Below are 15,470 nucleotides of genomic sequence, written 5' to 3'. Positions count from 1 at the left end.
AGACGGATTAGAGAAAATATTAGCATAATTGGCATTGACTGATTGAAACATGCTTGTATGCTGAAGACTAAAGCCCTCTTTAATAGCCTTGCACCTTTTGCCTTACAGTCATCATCATCCCATCCCGCGGCCTCCCGTCCAATCCAAGCTGCTGAAACGCCATGTCCCCAAACACAAGATCAGAATTCGTGTGCTTCGTCTTGGGTTCCCTATTGGGCTTCAGTTCCGCACATTCAAACGTATACTTACCCATAGTCATGACCATGATAATCTTGAGTATGTTCATTCCCATACTCTGGCCAGGGCACGTTCTCCCATCCCCGCCAAATACCCTGAAGTAATCACCGGGGATAGCCTTGTCTTGATCTAACCATCGTTCTGGCCGAAAGGCTGCAGGGTCCGGGTAGATGTGTGCGTCGTAGTGGACGGTGTGTGCACTGACTGTCACGATGAGGCCATTGGCAATAGGAAGGCGGCGGCCATCATGTGTGGTGATTGTTGTACCGGGAGGTGCTTGCTTTAGATCGGACCCCAGGGGGTAGAGTCTCAAAGATTCTTTGACAACCGCTTCTGTGTAAGGGAGCCTTCGAAGCATGTTTGGGTTGGCAAGAAGAGTAATTTGAGGAGGGGTTCCAAGTTGTTCAATGTGCTCTTGGTGCATCTTTTCGACAACATCAGGGGTTTTTGATAGAAGCATAAATAGAAACTAATGTAATATAGTTAGGCAAGTATGTTCTCAGGAAAGGAGGATCAACCTACGCAGAGAGTGTTCGTCGATGTGCTGTGCCCTCCTAACAGCATCGTTCTCAGACTATGGTAGAAGTTAGCTAGTACCAGCCTATGTCGAGCAGCAAAACTTACTTGCTAAAGAGCATCTCTTCTTCCGAGTTAGAAAGCTTTGAATGGTCATACACACCCCGCTTCCTTTCCTCCAGCACAACTTCCGCATGTTCACGAACCAAAAGATCCATGATGCTTCTCGGGTCCTGTCTTAATGGAACGACTCCTTCCTGAACAATCCGCTCAACACACTTATTGACATTTCCCCTTAGAGAGCTGTGAAGCCGGCTCACGATTCGGTGTCTCTTCCATCGTCGTGGGATCTGTACCATTGGGTTATAGGCAATGAGGGGATCTGTCTCTCCTTGAGCAAGATTCACAAGGTCTCTCAAATCCTTCAAAATTTGACTTTCCACTGTTTGAGAATGCTGAGGCTCTCCAAACGTGGCTGTCGAGACTATGTCGTATACTGGTTTGGCGACGAGCTCCTCCATGGAGAAGACGTCTCCTCCCGCAGCTAATTCGTCCAGCTTCTCTTGGAATAACAAACATTCGTCGATCATGATATTCGTCATCCCTAGGACATGGCTCATCGAGAAAGCCGGACTAACAGCTGTGGCCATCTTCCTCCATAGGGCGCCGTTGGTTGCTGCCATTGTGCCCTCGCCAAACATCGGCTTCAAGAACACCGCAGTAAAAGGATGTATAGGAAGTGGCTTCGGGAGCGATGAGTTGTCCATGAGTTTAGGGTCAATAATCACGACCATGCCAGAGGCTATAGGCCAGAGATCGAGATAGAATATTTCCTCGAGGTTGTATAAGCGGGCCAGTTCTGTGTAGAAGAGCTGCGGGTGAGTGTTTGGGGGCATCAATGCTGCGACCTGACCAAAGACTTTGATATGGCCGAACAGCCAGCTATGGGGAGGCCCTGGCTATAGGCGATTAGTTTATTCAAGCGAACTAGTGAATGGCGAGGCGAGGTACCAAATCCCGATAAAATCGGCGGTGGTCGTAGCCACAGTATAATATCGCGATGAGGAGACAGGCTGCCAACGTGGTACCTAGAAATGGGCCTCGCATTTGCAAAGAAAGCTCGATTATGGTGTTCATTACATCCATTTTGATCAACTTCAGAAGAAGAGAAAAGAAGCCTGCATAAGATAAAGAGCCTCATCTTGAAGGTCGCATTATCTATCAGTCACGGATACTTTTTATGAATATATCCAAATGGCTTGACCAAGATTGAGTTACACGATCTTGGACAGATTCGGGTTCCGGTGCCCGTCAGCCCTAGGAGCTGAGTGCAATTGATCTACTTGGTCATGGCGTTTATAAAAAAGGCACAATGTGCAGTGCAACGGCTGAACTGTTTCATTGTGTTGATCTGGTGGCAGACATGACACAAAAATTCCCAATGCACAAAATCTCAGACATGATTCAGCTATTGACACGTGCAAGATCACCAGGGTTTCAATGACTGCGATGAATTAATCCGATGCAATTTATTCCGATCTTTATATCACATCCATCGGTACAGGGCTCTTGGGATCTAATTGGTGTAGCCTTGGTACTACGCACTAATCCCCCCATGACATCGTCTCTCTGCCTCAGATTCCCTGCCAAGACTTTTCACCTTCACTTCATCAAGACGCCCAAAATGTCTGGACACCTATGGTCGATCCCTCTCCAAACCACAAACTTCAACATAGTCGTCGCCTTTCTCGGCGGCTTCATATCAGTCTTCGGCCTCGTATCCTACCTCCTCAAAGAAAACTACTATCTCTCCGAAGCCCGTACGTCACCAGCAAACACCCTTGCATAAATATCTCTTGGCATTTCTAAAGCGCATTTCCTTTTACAGTTATCTCTCTCTTGGCAGGCGTTGCATTTGGCCCTCATGGCGCCAACTTCATTCGTCCAAAGGACTACGCTGAGTGCGCCGAGTTTCCTGGGTCGTGCGATTTTGACCTCAATGCTATAACGCTCAACTTTAGCCGTCTTGTTCTCGGTGTGCAGCTTGTCCTTGCAGGTGTGCAGTTGCCGAGTAAATATCTAGTGAGAGAATGGAAGTCACTTAGTTTGCTTCTTGGGCCTGGTATGACTTGTATGTGGCTTGCCACGAGTCTGCTTGTATGGGCGCTTGCAGGCCAGCCGCCGTTCTTACACGCCCTTGCTATTGGAGCCTGTGTCACACCCACAGATCCTGTGCTCAGTGCAGTTATTGTTAAGGGAAAGTTTGCGGATCATAATATCCCGCAGGACCTTCAGTATCTCATCACTGCTGAGTCTGGTGCCAACGATGGACTGGGCTATCCGTTTCTCTTCTTGGCGCTCTATCTGGTCAAGTTCACGGGTGCTGGCGCCACATCTGGTGGAGCAGCTGATGCTATGGGGCTGTGGTTCGGTATGACCTGGGGTTATACCATCCTTCTCAGTGTAATCTACGGCGCTGTCGTGGGATGGGTCGGCAAAGAGCTGCTTCACTTTGCTGAAAAGCATAACTACGTTGATCGCGAAAGCTTCCTCGTCTTCGCCATCGCCCTAGCACTCTTCGTACTAGGAACATGCGGTATGGTCGGTACAGACGACGTCCTGGCATGCTTCATCGCCGGTAACACATTCACATGGGACGACTGGTTCCGTCTCGAGACGAAAGACGACTCTCTCCAACCTACAATCGACATGCTCCTCAATGTCACCATATTTCTCTGGTACGGAGCCTACATCCCCTGGAAAGACTTCCACGACAACTCTGTTATTCCTCTGTGGCAGCTTGTCGTACTGGGGATTTGTGTTCTAGTTCTGAGGCGACTCCCGTGGGTGTTTGGCATGCACAAGTGGATTCATCAGATCGAGGAGGTCAAGCAGGCTATTTTCGTAGGCTTCTTTGGACCGATTGGTGTCTCGGCAGTATTTTATCTCTTTATCAGCCTGGAGTTCATCGAGAAACATCTTAGTGATGAGGATGGCCGTCCGAGGAGCGATGTTAAGAATCTTGGAGACCAGACGCGGATTATCGTCTGGTTCCTTGCAGTTTGCAGTATTGTAGGTACTCTCTTATTCAGCAATAGCTCTTATGCTGACAGAACATAGATCGTTCATGGCTTGAGTATCCCAGTAGGAAAACTGGGTTTCCACGCACCCAGGACATTGAGCCGTGTGGTCAGCGAAAGTCTGAGCGATGCTCCAGCGGGTGGACGCCGACGAAACATCCCTTTCATCGGGAGGTATTTCTTTGGACCAGATAAGAAAGATGCACGTCCGCCTACTGGTCCAATTGTCATTACTGGTGCTCAAAGAATGCGCTCAGAGCTGCCGGTCCATGCTGGGGATGAGACACCTCCAATTAGACGAGAGATACAGTTCGCCGATGAGGTGAGATAAGAGTCGCAAGTGAGTTTCCTTTATCTGGCATATGGATTCACATCGGTAGACGGTGTCATATGATAAATAGCGACATATCTCATTAAGCGTATTCCTCTAAGTAAAAAAATAAGGCGTATCACAAAAAGCGACAATCCTTCATCGTTTCAGTAGCCCTCTTACAGGGTGGGTGATGTCCCATCAAATCTAAGCCAGGAGCATAGCAGCGCCAACAACAGCGCCGACGACTCCATAAGGTGCCATGGCAGCAGCAGCATTGGTCTCATCGGGGTTGGAAGCGTCGTTGGTAGCAGAAGCATCATTGTTGTTGTCGTTGCTTCCACTACCTCCATTACCACCGCTGCTACCGGTAGCAGAAGGCTCGTTGGAGTTCTGGGTTCGTGTACCGCCAACAATGGTGGTGGTCAACTGAGAAGCATCTGTAGGCCGAGTCGCATCGACTGAGACGCCAGAGACAGCAGCTGAGGCGGCGGATGCGACATAGGTGGTGGATGAGAAACCACAGGTGTACATGAGATCATCGATTTCTACAGAATTAGCACAGCTCGTATGATTTATTGAGAGAACTTACCCTCGGTGTCATCACGAATATCATCATCGTCGTCATCGTCATCGCGGTTGTTTTGAGCATTCTGGTGAATGCAACCGGCGCAGAGAGCAGCGACACGGCTGACGTTGAAAGAGTCGTTGGTACAGACACACTGAGCCTCAAGACGGTCTTCTTCACGGTCACGGTCACCGCGGAGGTCAGTGTCGCATGTCTTGGTGAGCTGGACAATGGGATCACAGATGGTGTCGCATTCTCGTGGAATGTCGTCCCGGTCGAGACTGATGTCTGCACGGGCGAGGTAGAGAAGGGGAGCAATAGCGAGAGCGATGGTTGAAGTGTACATTTTGAGTGATTGTGTGAGAAGAAGCTCTGTTGTTGTTTGTTGTTGGGTTTGAACTGTGAAGCAGTGGTTGAGGTTGTGAATGAAGCTGTTGGTGATGAGAGAACGAATTGAAGGACAGACCAGGCATTTATACATTCTCATCAGTCAACTCCAGTTTCACAATACATTCTTACTTTCTTGGCAACTCTCATTGCATGTCACTTCCCGACGATCCCCTTGGCCAGCCGAAAGCCTCGCCTTAATGTCGATTGATCCTTGCCTGCTTTCACCCAGCCACGGCAGTCGTAATGCCTGGGTGATATGCCAAGCAATTAAATCTGCCCACCAATTGATCGTCTGCACGACTCAGAAGCTTGCTCGTAACTGGCTTCACGATAACTCTCGTCTCCGCTTCTACGGTCTTGGCGGAGCGTCATGGTTAAAGCGTTGGGCTGCCATTCTCCACTGATAAATTTCTTGCTTGACTCCAAGTCTGGGGAACTTGTTGCGCCAATACTCTCGGCGAGCTTGTATTGACCTCGTAGCAGTTTGCAGATAAATTACTCCGTATAGAATGTTGGGATCCGTAGTAGAGGCATTTGGACCGATTATGCTTATATTTCTCCGGCGTGCGATATAAGCTTAAAGTTTTGGCCCTGCGTCATAAGTGACATACAACCAGGGTCGGCAGTTAACAAAGAAATTCGAGAAAGCAAAAGGATTCAACAGACGCACGATGATCAGTGGCTGTTCCCCCCAGGCCACGCAATACCCCCTCCACTACCCCAGCTCCCGCAATTTATGCTTGATTCTATTGTCGCGTGAGGTCTTTCCTCTCTGAGAAGCACATTGATCGTTTGTGATTCGTCTACAAAGATTTACACCCGTGCATCCGCATTGGTTGAAGGTGAACTCAGCTGCCAAGACGATATCACAGCCTCGCTAGCCACGCGTTTCCATTCTATCTTGAATAGCAGAGTTTGTCTTGGCGATTGATCAGTTTGAGCCCTATCGTGTTTGAGCCTCGCTCAACGTGGTGATCTCGGGGGTTTTCGTTTGGTTATGAGAATACACTGGCTGCGTAACTTGGCAACACAGACCTCTTGGCGGCGTTTTTGGAAAGGTCGTCGTGACGTGGCTCAGTACGTTTAAAGACGACGCAGAGATGTTTGTCATGTTAAAATTTGTATGGCCAAGACTGTTGGTAATCATGGTACATATGGTAGGCAGGCTGAGCACGCTCAGATCACTCTAAGACGTGGTGATGAGGCACGAGAGAGACAAGGGAAATGTCGGGATGAAGGAAATCCTCGGGTCCCAGAAAACAGGTCCGGATCGGCTTCTTGTGCTACCTTGATGATCATCACTGGGCATGAATCAGAATGCTGATCTATATCTGTGGATTCACTATCGTATTGTCTTCAATTCAGTGGGACGATGTTTTTATGGAGACATGAGAAGAAGAATTGGGATGAAACCTTGAGATATCGCACTTCTTTCCGTCCTCCTCCTCCTCCAAACGACTTGCACTGATGTCCCGTTTCAACGTTGACATGGGTGATCTGCACCGCAATGGATAAAAATACTCAAACATCTATATGGCGGCTCACTGCGCATCGTGTTAGCTTCTTGATGCCCCAGTCTCACAGCAACTCACTTTTGTCAATCTCTCGTCCATCAACACTCCCATCCTCCAGCGTGGTCACATGGTATGAGAGCCTCAAGTCAAGCAACAGTCTTATCCAACTCGGTCAACACAATAGTCGTGTCCGATTCAAACCTCTCAAGCGGAATCGTGGTCATCTCCCCTGTCCTAACATACCCCAACTTCTCATACCACTTAATGAGGTTCTTTCTCGTATGCAGTGCATTCAACCCAATCTTGCCAACACCAAAATCCTTCGTGAGATACTCTTCCCCATATGCGACAAGCTGTCTACCCAGACCTCCCCGCTGCAGTGTCGGGTCGACAGCTAAGAGACACAAACGACCGTAATCGGGGGCCTTTCTCATAACGTTGACGCACCCGGTTATAGGGCCGTTAGGGGTGTCGCTGGCGACCAGGAATTTACTATCATTTGAAGTGATCCTGTCGATAATAACGGATATGTCGATATTGAATGTTTCAGCCAATTCGGGAGATCCGACCCAGTCGATGTGAGCGTCTGTGAAGCGGAACGCTGCTTCGATGAGCTCTTGAAGACGAGGGGCATCATCCTCAGTGGCAACGCGAAAGTGTAAGTCAGACATTGTAAGTGATGGTTTCTTAAACAGTACTGAAAGGATAGCGTCAATTTGTTGTAGTTCGTTCAATCGTATACGTGACTCTTTAAATACCTCATATTCATATGTGAATCACCGAGTCTGCAATCTTCAAATAGGAAGGTCGCCTAAGGGCGTCAGATTGACGCGAAGGAAGCGAAAAACATGTCATATTAACTGGTTCTCAGTGCCGTTTAAGCGGTCTGTTGTAACCTAAACTGATCACTGACGGACAGTAAGGGCGAGCCTTTTAATAGACAGCCCTACAAGTGGAGGGCGCAGGCAGTGTTGAGATTCGGAGATAGGGCAGCAGACCAATGGGAGAATTTGGGTAATTGCCTCAACTGATATCTTTACTCCAATCGGTCTTTTGTCTTATTTCCATCTTCGTTTACTAGGTTATTGGCAAGAAATGCTGCACCAGATATCAGATGCTCTTAAACTGGTCTGTGGTGAAGCTGCTTACCCGAGAGCTGTACCCTTGAGATTGGTGTAAGGCACTAACTCTGCGACAGGAGCTATTTACTTCCTATCTATTGTGTTTTCTATGAAAACCACTTGCATAAGATTCCTCGTTTCACGTTCGCCAAGGGGTGTTGTGCACGTATTATACTTGTTCAGCAGCTCCCGGCATGGTTTTGATCTGGTTGTTCAAGATTCTGGGTCATTTCCTCCCCCGGAACAAGCTTCGCTACCATATGAAAAAACCATTGATGCAACTAACCCGATGATAAGTGAGATCGTTGTTAAATTGTTTGGAAGCATCTGCCTTCCCACTCTCTTTGGTGTGTCTTGATGTCGGGTTTTCGGGTCCGTGGTAAATCCCGACAGCTTCACAATATCGCGAAACGCGCGCTTTACCGAGCGTAGAAAACCCTCGCCCGTAGATTCCCACTCCAGCACTCATCAATTCTACCTAATTGAGATCAATTGGAATTTCTGCTCATACTAAGTTGAACATGTATAAGAAATCAGCTTGTCATTGCGAATAGTTGTCTCAACAAACAGAGAGCCCTTCTCAATTGCTTATGATCCCCAATTGGAGCCATGGCCCGCTTCAACTGGTTAATTGCAACCAACAAACAATAATGAGTCAGACCCAATTACACAGCCCAAACTTCATGCAATTGAAACTTGATATATCGCAATTGTCCTGTCACTGAAGAGCAAAAACGGCGATCCCGATAACCCATCTCACACCGTTTCGGGTCCACGGGCCCATGGCCATAAACGCCGGCTGCAAGGAATGCTTTAGCGCAAGTGCCCCCCAAATCCAAGCACACTGTACGCCCGACCTCGAGCAATATAAAACACCATCTCTCGTCCTCACTCTACTTTTCTTTCTTCATCAACACCAACGGACTCTCCCACCGTCCGCTCTTCCTCTTTCCCTCTTTAGCCTAATCGGCCTCTCTGCACTTACAGGGGAGGCCAAGCCCCCTCTAACTTGAATCAATGGCGGTCGCAGCAGCATCAGGATCAAAGTGCGCCCGACAACTCGTCATGTCATGGTAGTCTCATCAGTGCCCCGGCGCCAGATTCTGATTTTGGTCTCTTGTGCGACGTTTCCCCTTTCTTGGATCTTCCCCTTCTCGACTTCGACTTCAGCTCCCAAGGTGTCTACCAGGGAAATGATGCGTCGTGGAATTTTGGTCAGAACATGGGAGAGGGATTGTTTGATCAGATTATGATTCCTGGCATGAACGCTCTGGATACGAATACTCAACTCGATGTGGGAGACGGCTTCCTCGCCCAGGAGCAGCCCCTCATTACTGTCAACTCTTCACCACTCGAGCAACCTTCAACATCAAGCACTCCCCACCCTCCCACTACTACCACTACTACCACTACTACCACCACCACCAACAAATCTCCCTCTTCATCTATACCAGGAACATCCACCTTCTCCCTCCACCCATCTCCCTCCTCTTCATCAGGCTCCTCCCGGAAGCGTAAATCGTCACCGGAAGATGAAGAGTCGGCTGTCACCCTTAAACGCCAACGCAACACCCTTGCAGCTCGCAAGTACCGCCAAAAGCGACTCGATCGCATCTCGGAGCTCGAGGAGGCACTGGCTGCTATGACAAATGAGAGGGATGACATGAGACTTCAACTTGCTAGGAGAGAAGCTGAGGTGGATGCCTTGAGAGAAATGCTGGGAAAGAAGTGATGGAAACAATGTCGGAGACAGAATGAAATGAGCAGGAAAGGAAACACAACACAAGAGTTCAGCATCATTGTTTGGTTTCGGGGCTTTGGAAAGACTTCTAGATATGTTACTTGTTAGCGAGGCGCATTTCGAATTATAATGTTTTTTTTTTGTTCAATCATCGAATCATAGTTCCTGTGATGTGGTGCATGTCATGAGATGATGATGCTCGTTTAGCAGGTGAGATGGAGATCGTTGATGGACCTCATGGGTTCTTGACGTAGGGAACTCAGATAATCTTGTGTCAGTTTGCACTTATCTTGATCATTTTGTATCACCACTTACATCAATTGCTTTCATCATTTCAAGCCATCTCAGGCAATTTTATACATGTTTATTTGACGTCGCAAACCTCCGTAGCATCCGAGCAACCCTGGCGTAGGGCTCAAAATCAGTCTATGTATATATAATTCCTATTCCATTACCTTCCTCTCTATAAAATGAGTAACTATGAATCACCGACAAGTTGACAAGTCGCGATAGAAGGACAGTGCATCATGAATACAAAAACACTGTAAACACCCCGGACGAACGACCGGGAAGTGGGACAAATGCGAGGTCCTTTGTACGATAAAGGATGAGCCAGAATGAGTCATTTCGAAGATTTCTCTTTTAGGAAAGAGAAGATTCCTGCATTGATCTGATCTGATTGGCGGGACCTTATCCACTTCAGCAGAAAGTATTCTGATATCGAGACATGCTTGGGTTCGAATCCCAAGATTGTCAATTACTTTTTGCTAACCATTTCTTCTTTTCTTTTCTTTTCTTTTTAATACGTGGAGACGTGCTGGGCCTCGCAGTTGGCCCAATTGCTCAGCTACTGGGTGGTTGCGTGTAAGATTGCATTCGCATGTCTTGAGCTACAATAGCTGGAAATCTCAGGAGTAACTTCCCTCTGTCCATAGTAGGCGAGTGACTGAACACATTGCTGGTCACTCCAACTCCGCGGTCCTCTTCTTTTACCCAAGTTTGTTTTATTACCTGGGACCTACAATTATGCCTTGCTTCTCGTCGCTATGACGCCACCACGGAATCATCAATCGCAATGTGAGATGCCGCTATCACAAGATCCGGTATGGTGTAGTGGCTAACATTTCGCGCTCTCATAACCTGAGAGATCAGTTCCGCGGAGCCCAGGGTTCGATTCCCTGTACCGGAGAAAGTTTAGTTCTTTTTTTGCTGTTATTTACATTGACTCGGTCAGTGGAACATCATGCGACTGGCAGCATGGCTATGAAGAAGATAAGGTAGGCCGGCCACCCCATGCTGGCTTGATACGCGGATCATGCGGTAGTGCAGGTTGGCGATTAGGATATTGCACACACAGAGGCCGGGCGGGCCGTGTAAAACAACCTCAGAAAGCAGTTTCATGGATGATCAAGGACAAGGAAATGCTTGCCAGCTTTGCATCTTATGGATCTGCTCACTCATCTGCCTGCGCTTTGAGTGCTATGGCGAGATGTCTTTGGTAGTCTCTCTCGACATTGACAGACCAAATTTGACAAGAGTCTGCAGTAACAGAGTTGGCCCTTCTCACCCGTCTTCTCTTCCTATCCAAATCGCTGGCGCCACTCGTGGATATCCCATTGGCACCCGTCCTTTCCGAGCCCAAGACTGCAACGATGACATCAACCGAGATAATGTCCTCATATATCTTCCTCCTCGACACCTTCTCGTGATCAGATGTGGGTTCGACCGTATCAAAAGTCCTCCGAATATCTTGGCACATCCTTCAATGCCTGACTCGACAAGAACATTGCCCAAAACTCACCTTTTCTAGCCGAGTGTTACTCGAGACCTTCCCGAGACCTACCTTCATCGCTTTTTTGCATCTGTTTGTCTCACATTGCCGGAGTAGACAGGTTCACGGACGTGACATACCAAAAAAGGAGAACAGACCGCTTTCGTTCTTGAACGAATAGGCTAGAATGAAAAGCCACAACCTGCCACCTTGCTCACCTCCGTGTTTTGACGGTTCGACAACATCACTGGATGGCAGGCACGCCTACCACCCTTCTCCAAACTGATCAACATCACCAGCCACAAGTTCCCTCACTGCAACACCAGCGTTCCCCAACCTTCGCCACAACGTCTCCTCTGCAGTGGAGAGTACACGGCTCGTCACGCGTCCGGCCGGAAGGTCTTTGACCTCACCTCACCGGCCCGTCCCATTCGTCGGTGCTGATACGAGGCCGGGCTTAAGACATGCGCCAGGCAAGAAGGTCATCCGAAGGGGAGTCAGGCCTGCCATTGGGTTTTGTCATGAGAGTGTCAGCAAAGGAGTCTCTGGGCGCTGTGCTAGTCATAGAGCGCATGACTGGTGCTATCGTAGACCTTGGAAGAGCCCGTCAGGCGCTCTAGAACGCCGGAGTTGATGACAGAAGAATGCTTTGTGGTGATTCCATAAGAATGGTGTCATGTCATGCTTCGAAAGTTAGTATGGTGTTCACGAGCAACACTAAATGATAGGATGAAGCATGGTTGTAGCGATCCGGTTCCTTCGGGCCCTACTGTAACCATCAACATGAACAGGAAGTTGTGTTGCAAATGATGGTTTCTTGCAGGAACTAGACGTAGTGGCCGTTGCGATCGTCCTCAGGGTCTCTGCAGCAGGGAATACAGACAGGACCCTTGACGCAGGCGGGGAAATGTCACAACGCCGGAGACTTTTGACCGGACTGTGTACTCCTATTGCCAAGTACAGCAGGATTCAAAACAATCCAGGCTTGGCGATACAGATGCAACGCGTCCAGGAGGCGACAAACACCAAAGAGTCGTGATTATGGTGGGGGAGCAAGACTGATGACGCCGCCGGGATTGAGTCGGATGATGTGGGGCAAGGATCATGAGGCTTCTCAAGATGCTAGGTACTATGCTGCCCATGTCAAGGAAGAGTCGATCTCATCGAATCTGAGGGTGTGGTGACCAGGAATCTCCTGGCCTGAGTGGGAGTGGTTGAGTGATCGAGAAAGCGAGTGCACGGGGACGGGGACGGGGGGTGTATATTGAGTGGGTGTTGTTCTGCTTAGCGCAACACTTGCCGAGCGCTTATTCCGGATCATGAATGAAAGGCTGTGAGAAGTTGACGTCTCATGGTGTTGGTGTTTGGCGGTGACTCAGGGAGAGACAAAGCCAGACAGACAAGGTGAACCCAGCTTTGCGGAGAGAGAGGGGCGGGAACGAGCAGCGTACATTAGAACATTCGACAGGGACGCCACTTATGCGATGTGAAAGGCTGAAGGTGTCAAGTCTGGGGACGCCAGCCAAGCCACCAGACAGCCAATATTCTTTCAGATGCAACAGCCAATACATTTGTCCAAGGCTGTCGTATGATGGACTTGACCAACGACACAGAGGCTGCGAGTCTGAGGGTCAAAGAAGAGGCAAATTTCCATATCATAACCCTGGTCTAAAACGCAGTACTTCTCGGCAGTTGATAACCACGAGAGACAGACATACGGGGTGTTTCGCAAAACGAAAAGCATCGACAGGATAAAAGATGGGTGTAAGGGAAATGTGAGAGGAACGAATCAAGAAAAGGGTTGTGATGGGGATGCGACAGGATGTAAGAAAACTTGAGACCTGGATCATAAGTGACAGAAATACTGGGACAAGTTTCGGATAATGAGGGTAAATTTGGAAGACCATGATACCAATTATTTCAGCACCCTCATTGAAGGTCTCAAGTATTTTTCCACTCTTTGGGGAGGGTCTTGATTGTGGTGGTGGTGTTGATGATCACCCGCCTGAGACAACCAAGGCTGATCTGATGGCTGATGGCTTAACCAAGGACATCTCGCCCGGCCGTGGCGCAGTAGAAAGTAGTCCCAAAAGTTGGAGAAGGTTGCTCTCCTTTTCTGATCAATAATCGGGTACAGGTTCCTTGATTATAGAGGTCTAGAAACTGATCCCGAGACAGATGAAGCTCAAGCTTACTGGTTGAGATCTGCAAGGTCGAAACTCAAAGAACCCAATACAGGGCTGTTCCCATGCACAATCACCTGCGAACGCCTGCAAAACATAAACATACAGAGACGAATCATCCAGATTCAGCACTGTACAATCAGAGCTGAAGGGGCAAGGATGTGTGACGCGATGAGGCAGTCAATTGGTCTGGGTGAATGCGGCTGCCACTGAAGGGTATGTACGTTGGGTAGAAATAGCCAGCCATCCTGACCTGCGGAAGCTACCCGTACGATGCATCTGCAGACTAGTGAAAGATACCAAGGCCTACAACAGGGAAGTGCCATAGTTACCGGAGAGGATGCGCGGAGACAGCGGCATGGCGGGATATTTGAACATAGTGGAGATAGACAAGGCTCGGGATGGAACGAAACGAGCCGGAGGATAAGAAGACAGAAAGAAAAAAGGTGCGGCTGTATCAGGGAGGTGTGGATAGACCGGAGATAGCACACGCGGTGAGTCGGTAATGAGAGGTCATGTGGGAAAAGTGGTGATGATAAACAACGACACTCCAAGCCTCGCTAGATCCGGCTTTGCCCGGGCGATGACGATAAGTGTATCATTCTTTCAAAATAGCCTGAATGGTACTGAGACAAGCATAGAGCAGAGCATCTCGGTTATTCGCGTTGTATCGTAAACAACGCCAGGCCTCATCGTGAATGTCTGATAATTGATATAAATGGAGTTTTGAAGTCGAGGTGCCTACAAGCCAAACTGCACGGCTATTTCTGGATCAGAGACCCACAGGCTCGACGCTCGGACCGCCAACTACCCCTCGTTACAAGACATTCGCTGTAAGTGCACTGACCTGGGCGTTTGTCAGGGGGTCAAAGCCGCTGGAAACAGTTGATTGAGTTCCACTAGAACGTCGCCCCAAGATCACGTCTTCCCGATATGTCGTGGGCTGGGCTGGGCTGGGCTGGGCTGGGCTGGGCTGGGCTGGACACTGCAGGAAATACATACATGCAGATGTGATTGTGTAACTCGATAATATCCAACTTGACATCTTGTTGCATTTGTCCTACCCCAGGGATGAAGTTATCACATCCCACGCAACAGGGGTCGTGCATGGAGAATGTCGTCAATGACTTACAAACAATGCATTGGGGTAGCACCGATAGTCCAGAGGAGAAGGACATGAATGCAATGATTCCACAAATCGAAGGCAGGCGTCTTAACACGGAGATATATAACATGTTCCTGTGATACGCATCTACTGCTGTGCGAGGTTGATGTCACACAACAAGTCATTTCTCCAAATGCACCGTCCAAGATGGGATTCAAGTGCAGGGACAACACAACACAGTCAGTACAGTAATATTGTCGGTAAGCTGCGCAAGCGTAAACGCGTTACATACAATCCTAATCGAGACCGCCTCGACTTGTTCTGGGCTGAGGCATTGACGCCAAGGGATTGCCGATGGGTAGAGACCCTGGTACGACTCTCTGTGGGTGCATCCTGGCGCACATGGACACGAGGGTCGAGGGTCTGGTCGGCCGAGTTAGGGATAGTCTTCGATTGCCTTGATTGTAAAGATGACTATGAACGGTTGGTGGCTTGGGGAAATTGTATGTACTATGTATGTATGTCAGACAGACAGACAGGGATATCCATTTCTGTATGTACAAACCAGCCAACATCTGTACTGTACGGGCGGACACCACGGTACTCTAAGTCAACTACATGATGTGAAGACATCCAGCGGACCACGCACAGCATTACGAATCAGTTTACAGGGATCCTGTATCGTCATTATCGCGAAATGCTTACCCTCTTCTATTCAGAAAGAGGCAATGCAAGATCGTCAGGTGCGGAACCCTGGATATCCGGCTCTTGGAAGTTGTCCTGTCATGGTGGGCAATAAATCGGCGGGTGGCGACCTGTAAATCTTGGGGGACCCTTGACGAGCAAAGAGATACGAGGGCTTCAGCTTTGTCGATATCCCCTAAAACGGATGGCTTTTTTCTGTCATGGATGTTTATTTGACATGGGGAATCGG

At 48.8% G+C, this 15,470-nt stretch overlaps 6 protein-coding genes and 1 non-coding gene across 7 annotated transcripts; 4 read left to right on the top strand and 3 right to left on the bottom strand.

Moving 5' to 3' along the window:
• Nucleotides 1-79: 79 nt before the first annotated feature.
• FPRO_12042 (uncharacterized protein) lies at nt 80-1,899 on the bottom strand (the record flags this gene model as incomplete). Its single annotated transcript, XM_031221582.1, has 4 exons — nt 80-706; nt 760-811; nt 862-1,712; nt 1,765-1,899. The coding sequence occupies 4 exons, from the start codon at nt 1,897-1,899 to the stop codon at nt 80-82; spliced, it is 1,665 nt and encodes a 554-aa protein (XP_031087126.1).
• Nucleotides 1,900-2,437: 538 nt separating this feature from the next.
• Nucleotides 2,438-4,164, top strand: FPRO_12041 (uncharacterized protein; the record flags this gene model as incomplete). Its single annotated transcript, XM_031221580.1, has 3 exons — nt 2,438-2,573; nt 2,642-3,825; nt 3,874-4,164. The coding sequence occupies 3 exons, from the start codon at nt 2,438-2,440 to the stop codon at nt 4,162-4,164; spliced, it is 1,611 nt and encodes a 536-aa protein (XP_031087125.1).
• A 186-nt stretch (nt 4,165-4,350) lies between these two features.
• On the bottom strand, nt 4,351-5,057 carry FPRO_12040 (uncharacterized protein; the record flags this gene model as incomplete). Its single annotated transcript, XM_031221579.1, has 2 exons — nt 4,351-4,691; nt 4,736-5,057. 2 exons carry the CDS (start codon nt 5,055-5,057, stop codon nt 4,351-4,353), a joined length of 663 nt encoding a protein of 220 aa, XP_031087124.1.
• A 1,704-nt stretch (nt 5,058-6,761) lies between these two features.
• On the bottom strand, nt 6,762-7,286 carry FPRO_12039 (uncharacterized protein; the record flags this gene model as incomplete). Its single annotated transcript, XM_031221578.1, has 1 exon — nt 6,762-7,286. The coding sequence occupies one exon, from the start codon at nt 7,284-7,286 to the stop codon at nt 6,762-6,764; it is 525 nt and encodes a 174-aa protein (XP_031087123.1).
• Nucleotides 7,287-8,958: 1,672 nt separating this feature from the next.
• On the top strand, nt 8,959-9,468 carry FPRO_12038 (uncharacterized protein; the record flags this gene model as incomplete). Its single annotated transcript, XM_031221577.1, has 1 exon — nt 8,959-9,468. One exon carries the CDS (start codon nt 8,959-8,961, stop codon nt 9,466-9,468), a length of 510 nt encoding a protein of 169 aa, XP_031087122.1.
• Nucleotides 9,469-10,576: 1,108 nt separating this feature from the next.
• On the top strand, nt 10,577-10,666 carry tRNA. The gene is given in 2 exon segments: nt 10,577-10,613; nt 10,632-10,666. It is a non-coding gene; the product is annotated as a tRNA-Glu (tRNA).
• Nucleotides 10,667-10,966: 300 nt separating this feature from the next.
• Nucleotides 10,967-11,287, top strand: FPRO_12037 (uncharacterized protein; the record flags this gene model as incomplete). Its single annotated transcript, XM_031221576.1, has 1 exon — nt 10,967-11,287. One exon carries the CDS (start codon nt 10,967-10,969, stop codon nt 11,285-11,287), a length of 321 nt encoding a protein of 106 aa, XP_031087121.1.
• Between the last annotated feature and the right edge of the window lie 4,183 nt (nt 11,288-15,470).

Source organism: Fusarium proliferatum, assembly GCF_900067095.1.
Source record: "Fusarium proliferatum ET1 genome assembly, contig: FPRO_scaffold010, whole genome shotgun sequence".
Taxonomy (NCBI): domain Eukaryota; kingdom Fungi; phylum Ascomycota; class Sordariomycetes; order Hypocreales; family Nectriaceae; genus Fusarium; species Fusarium proliferatum.
Note: the sequence above shows the minus strand (reverse complement) of the source record. Positions and strands in the feature narration are given on the sequence as shown.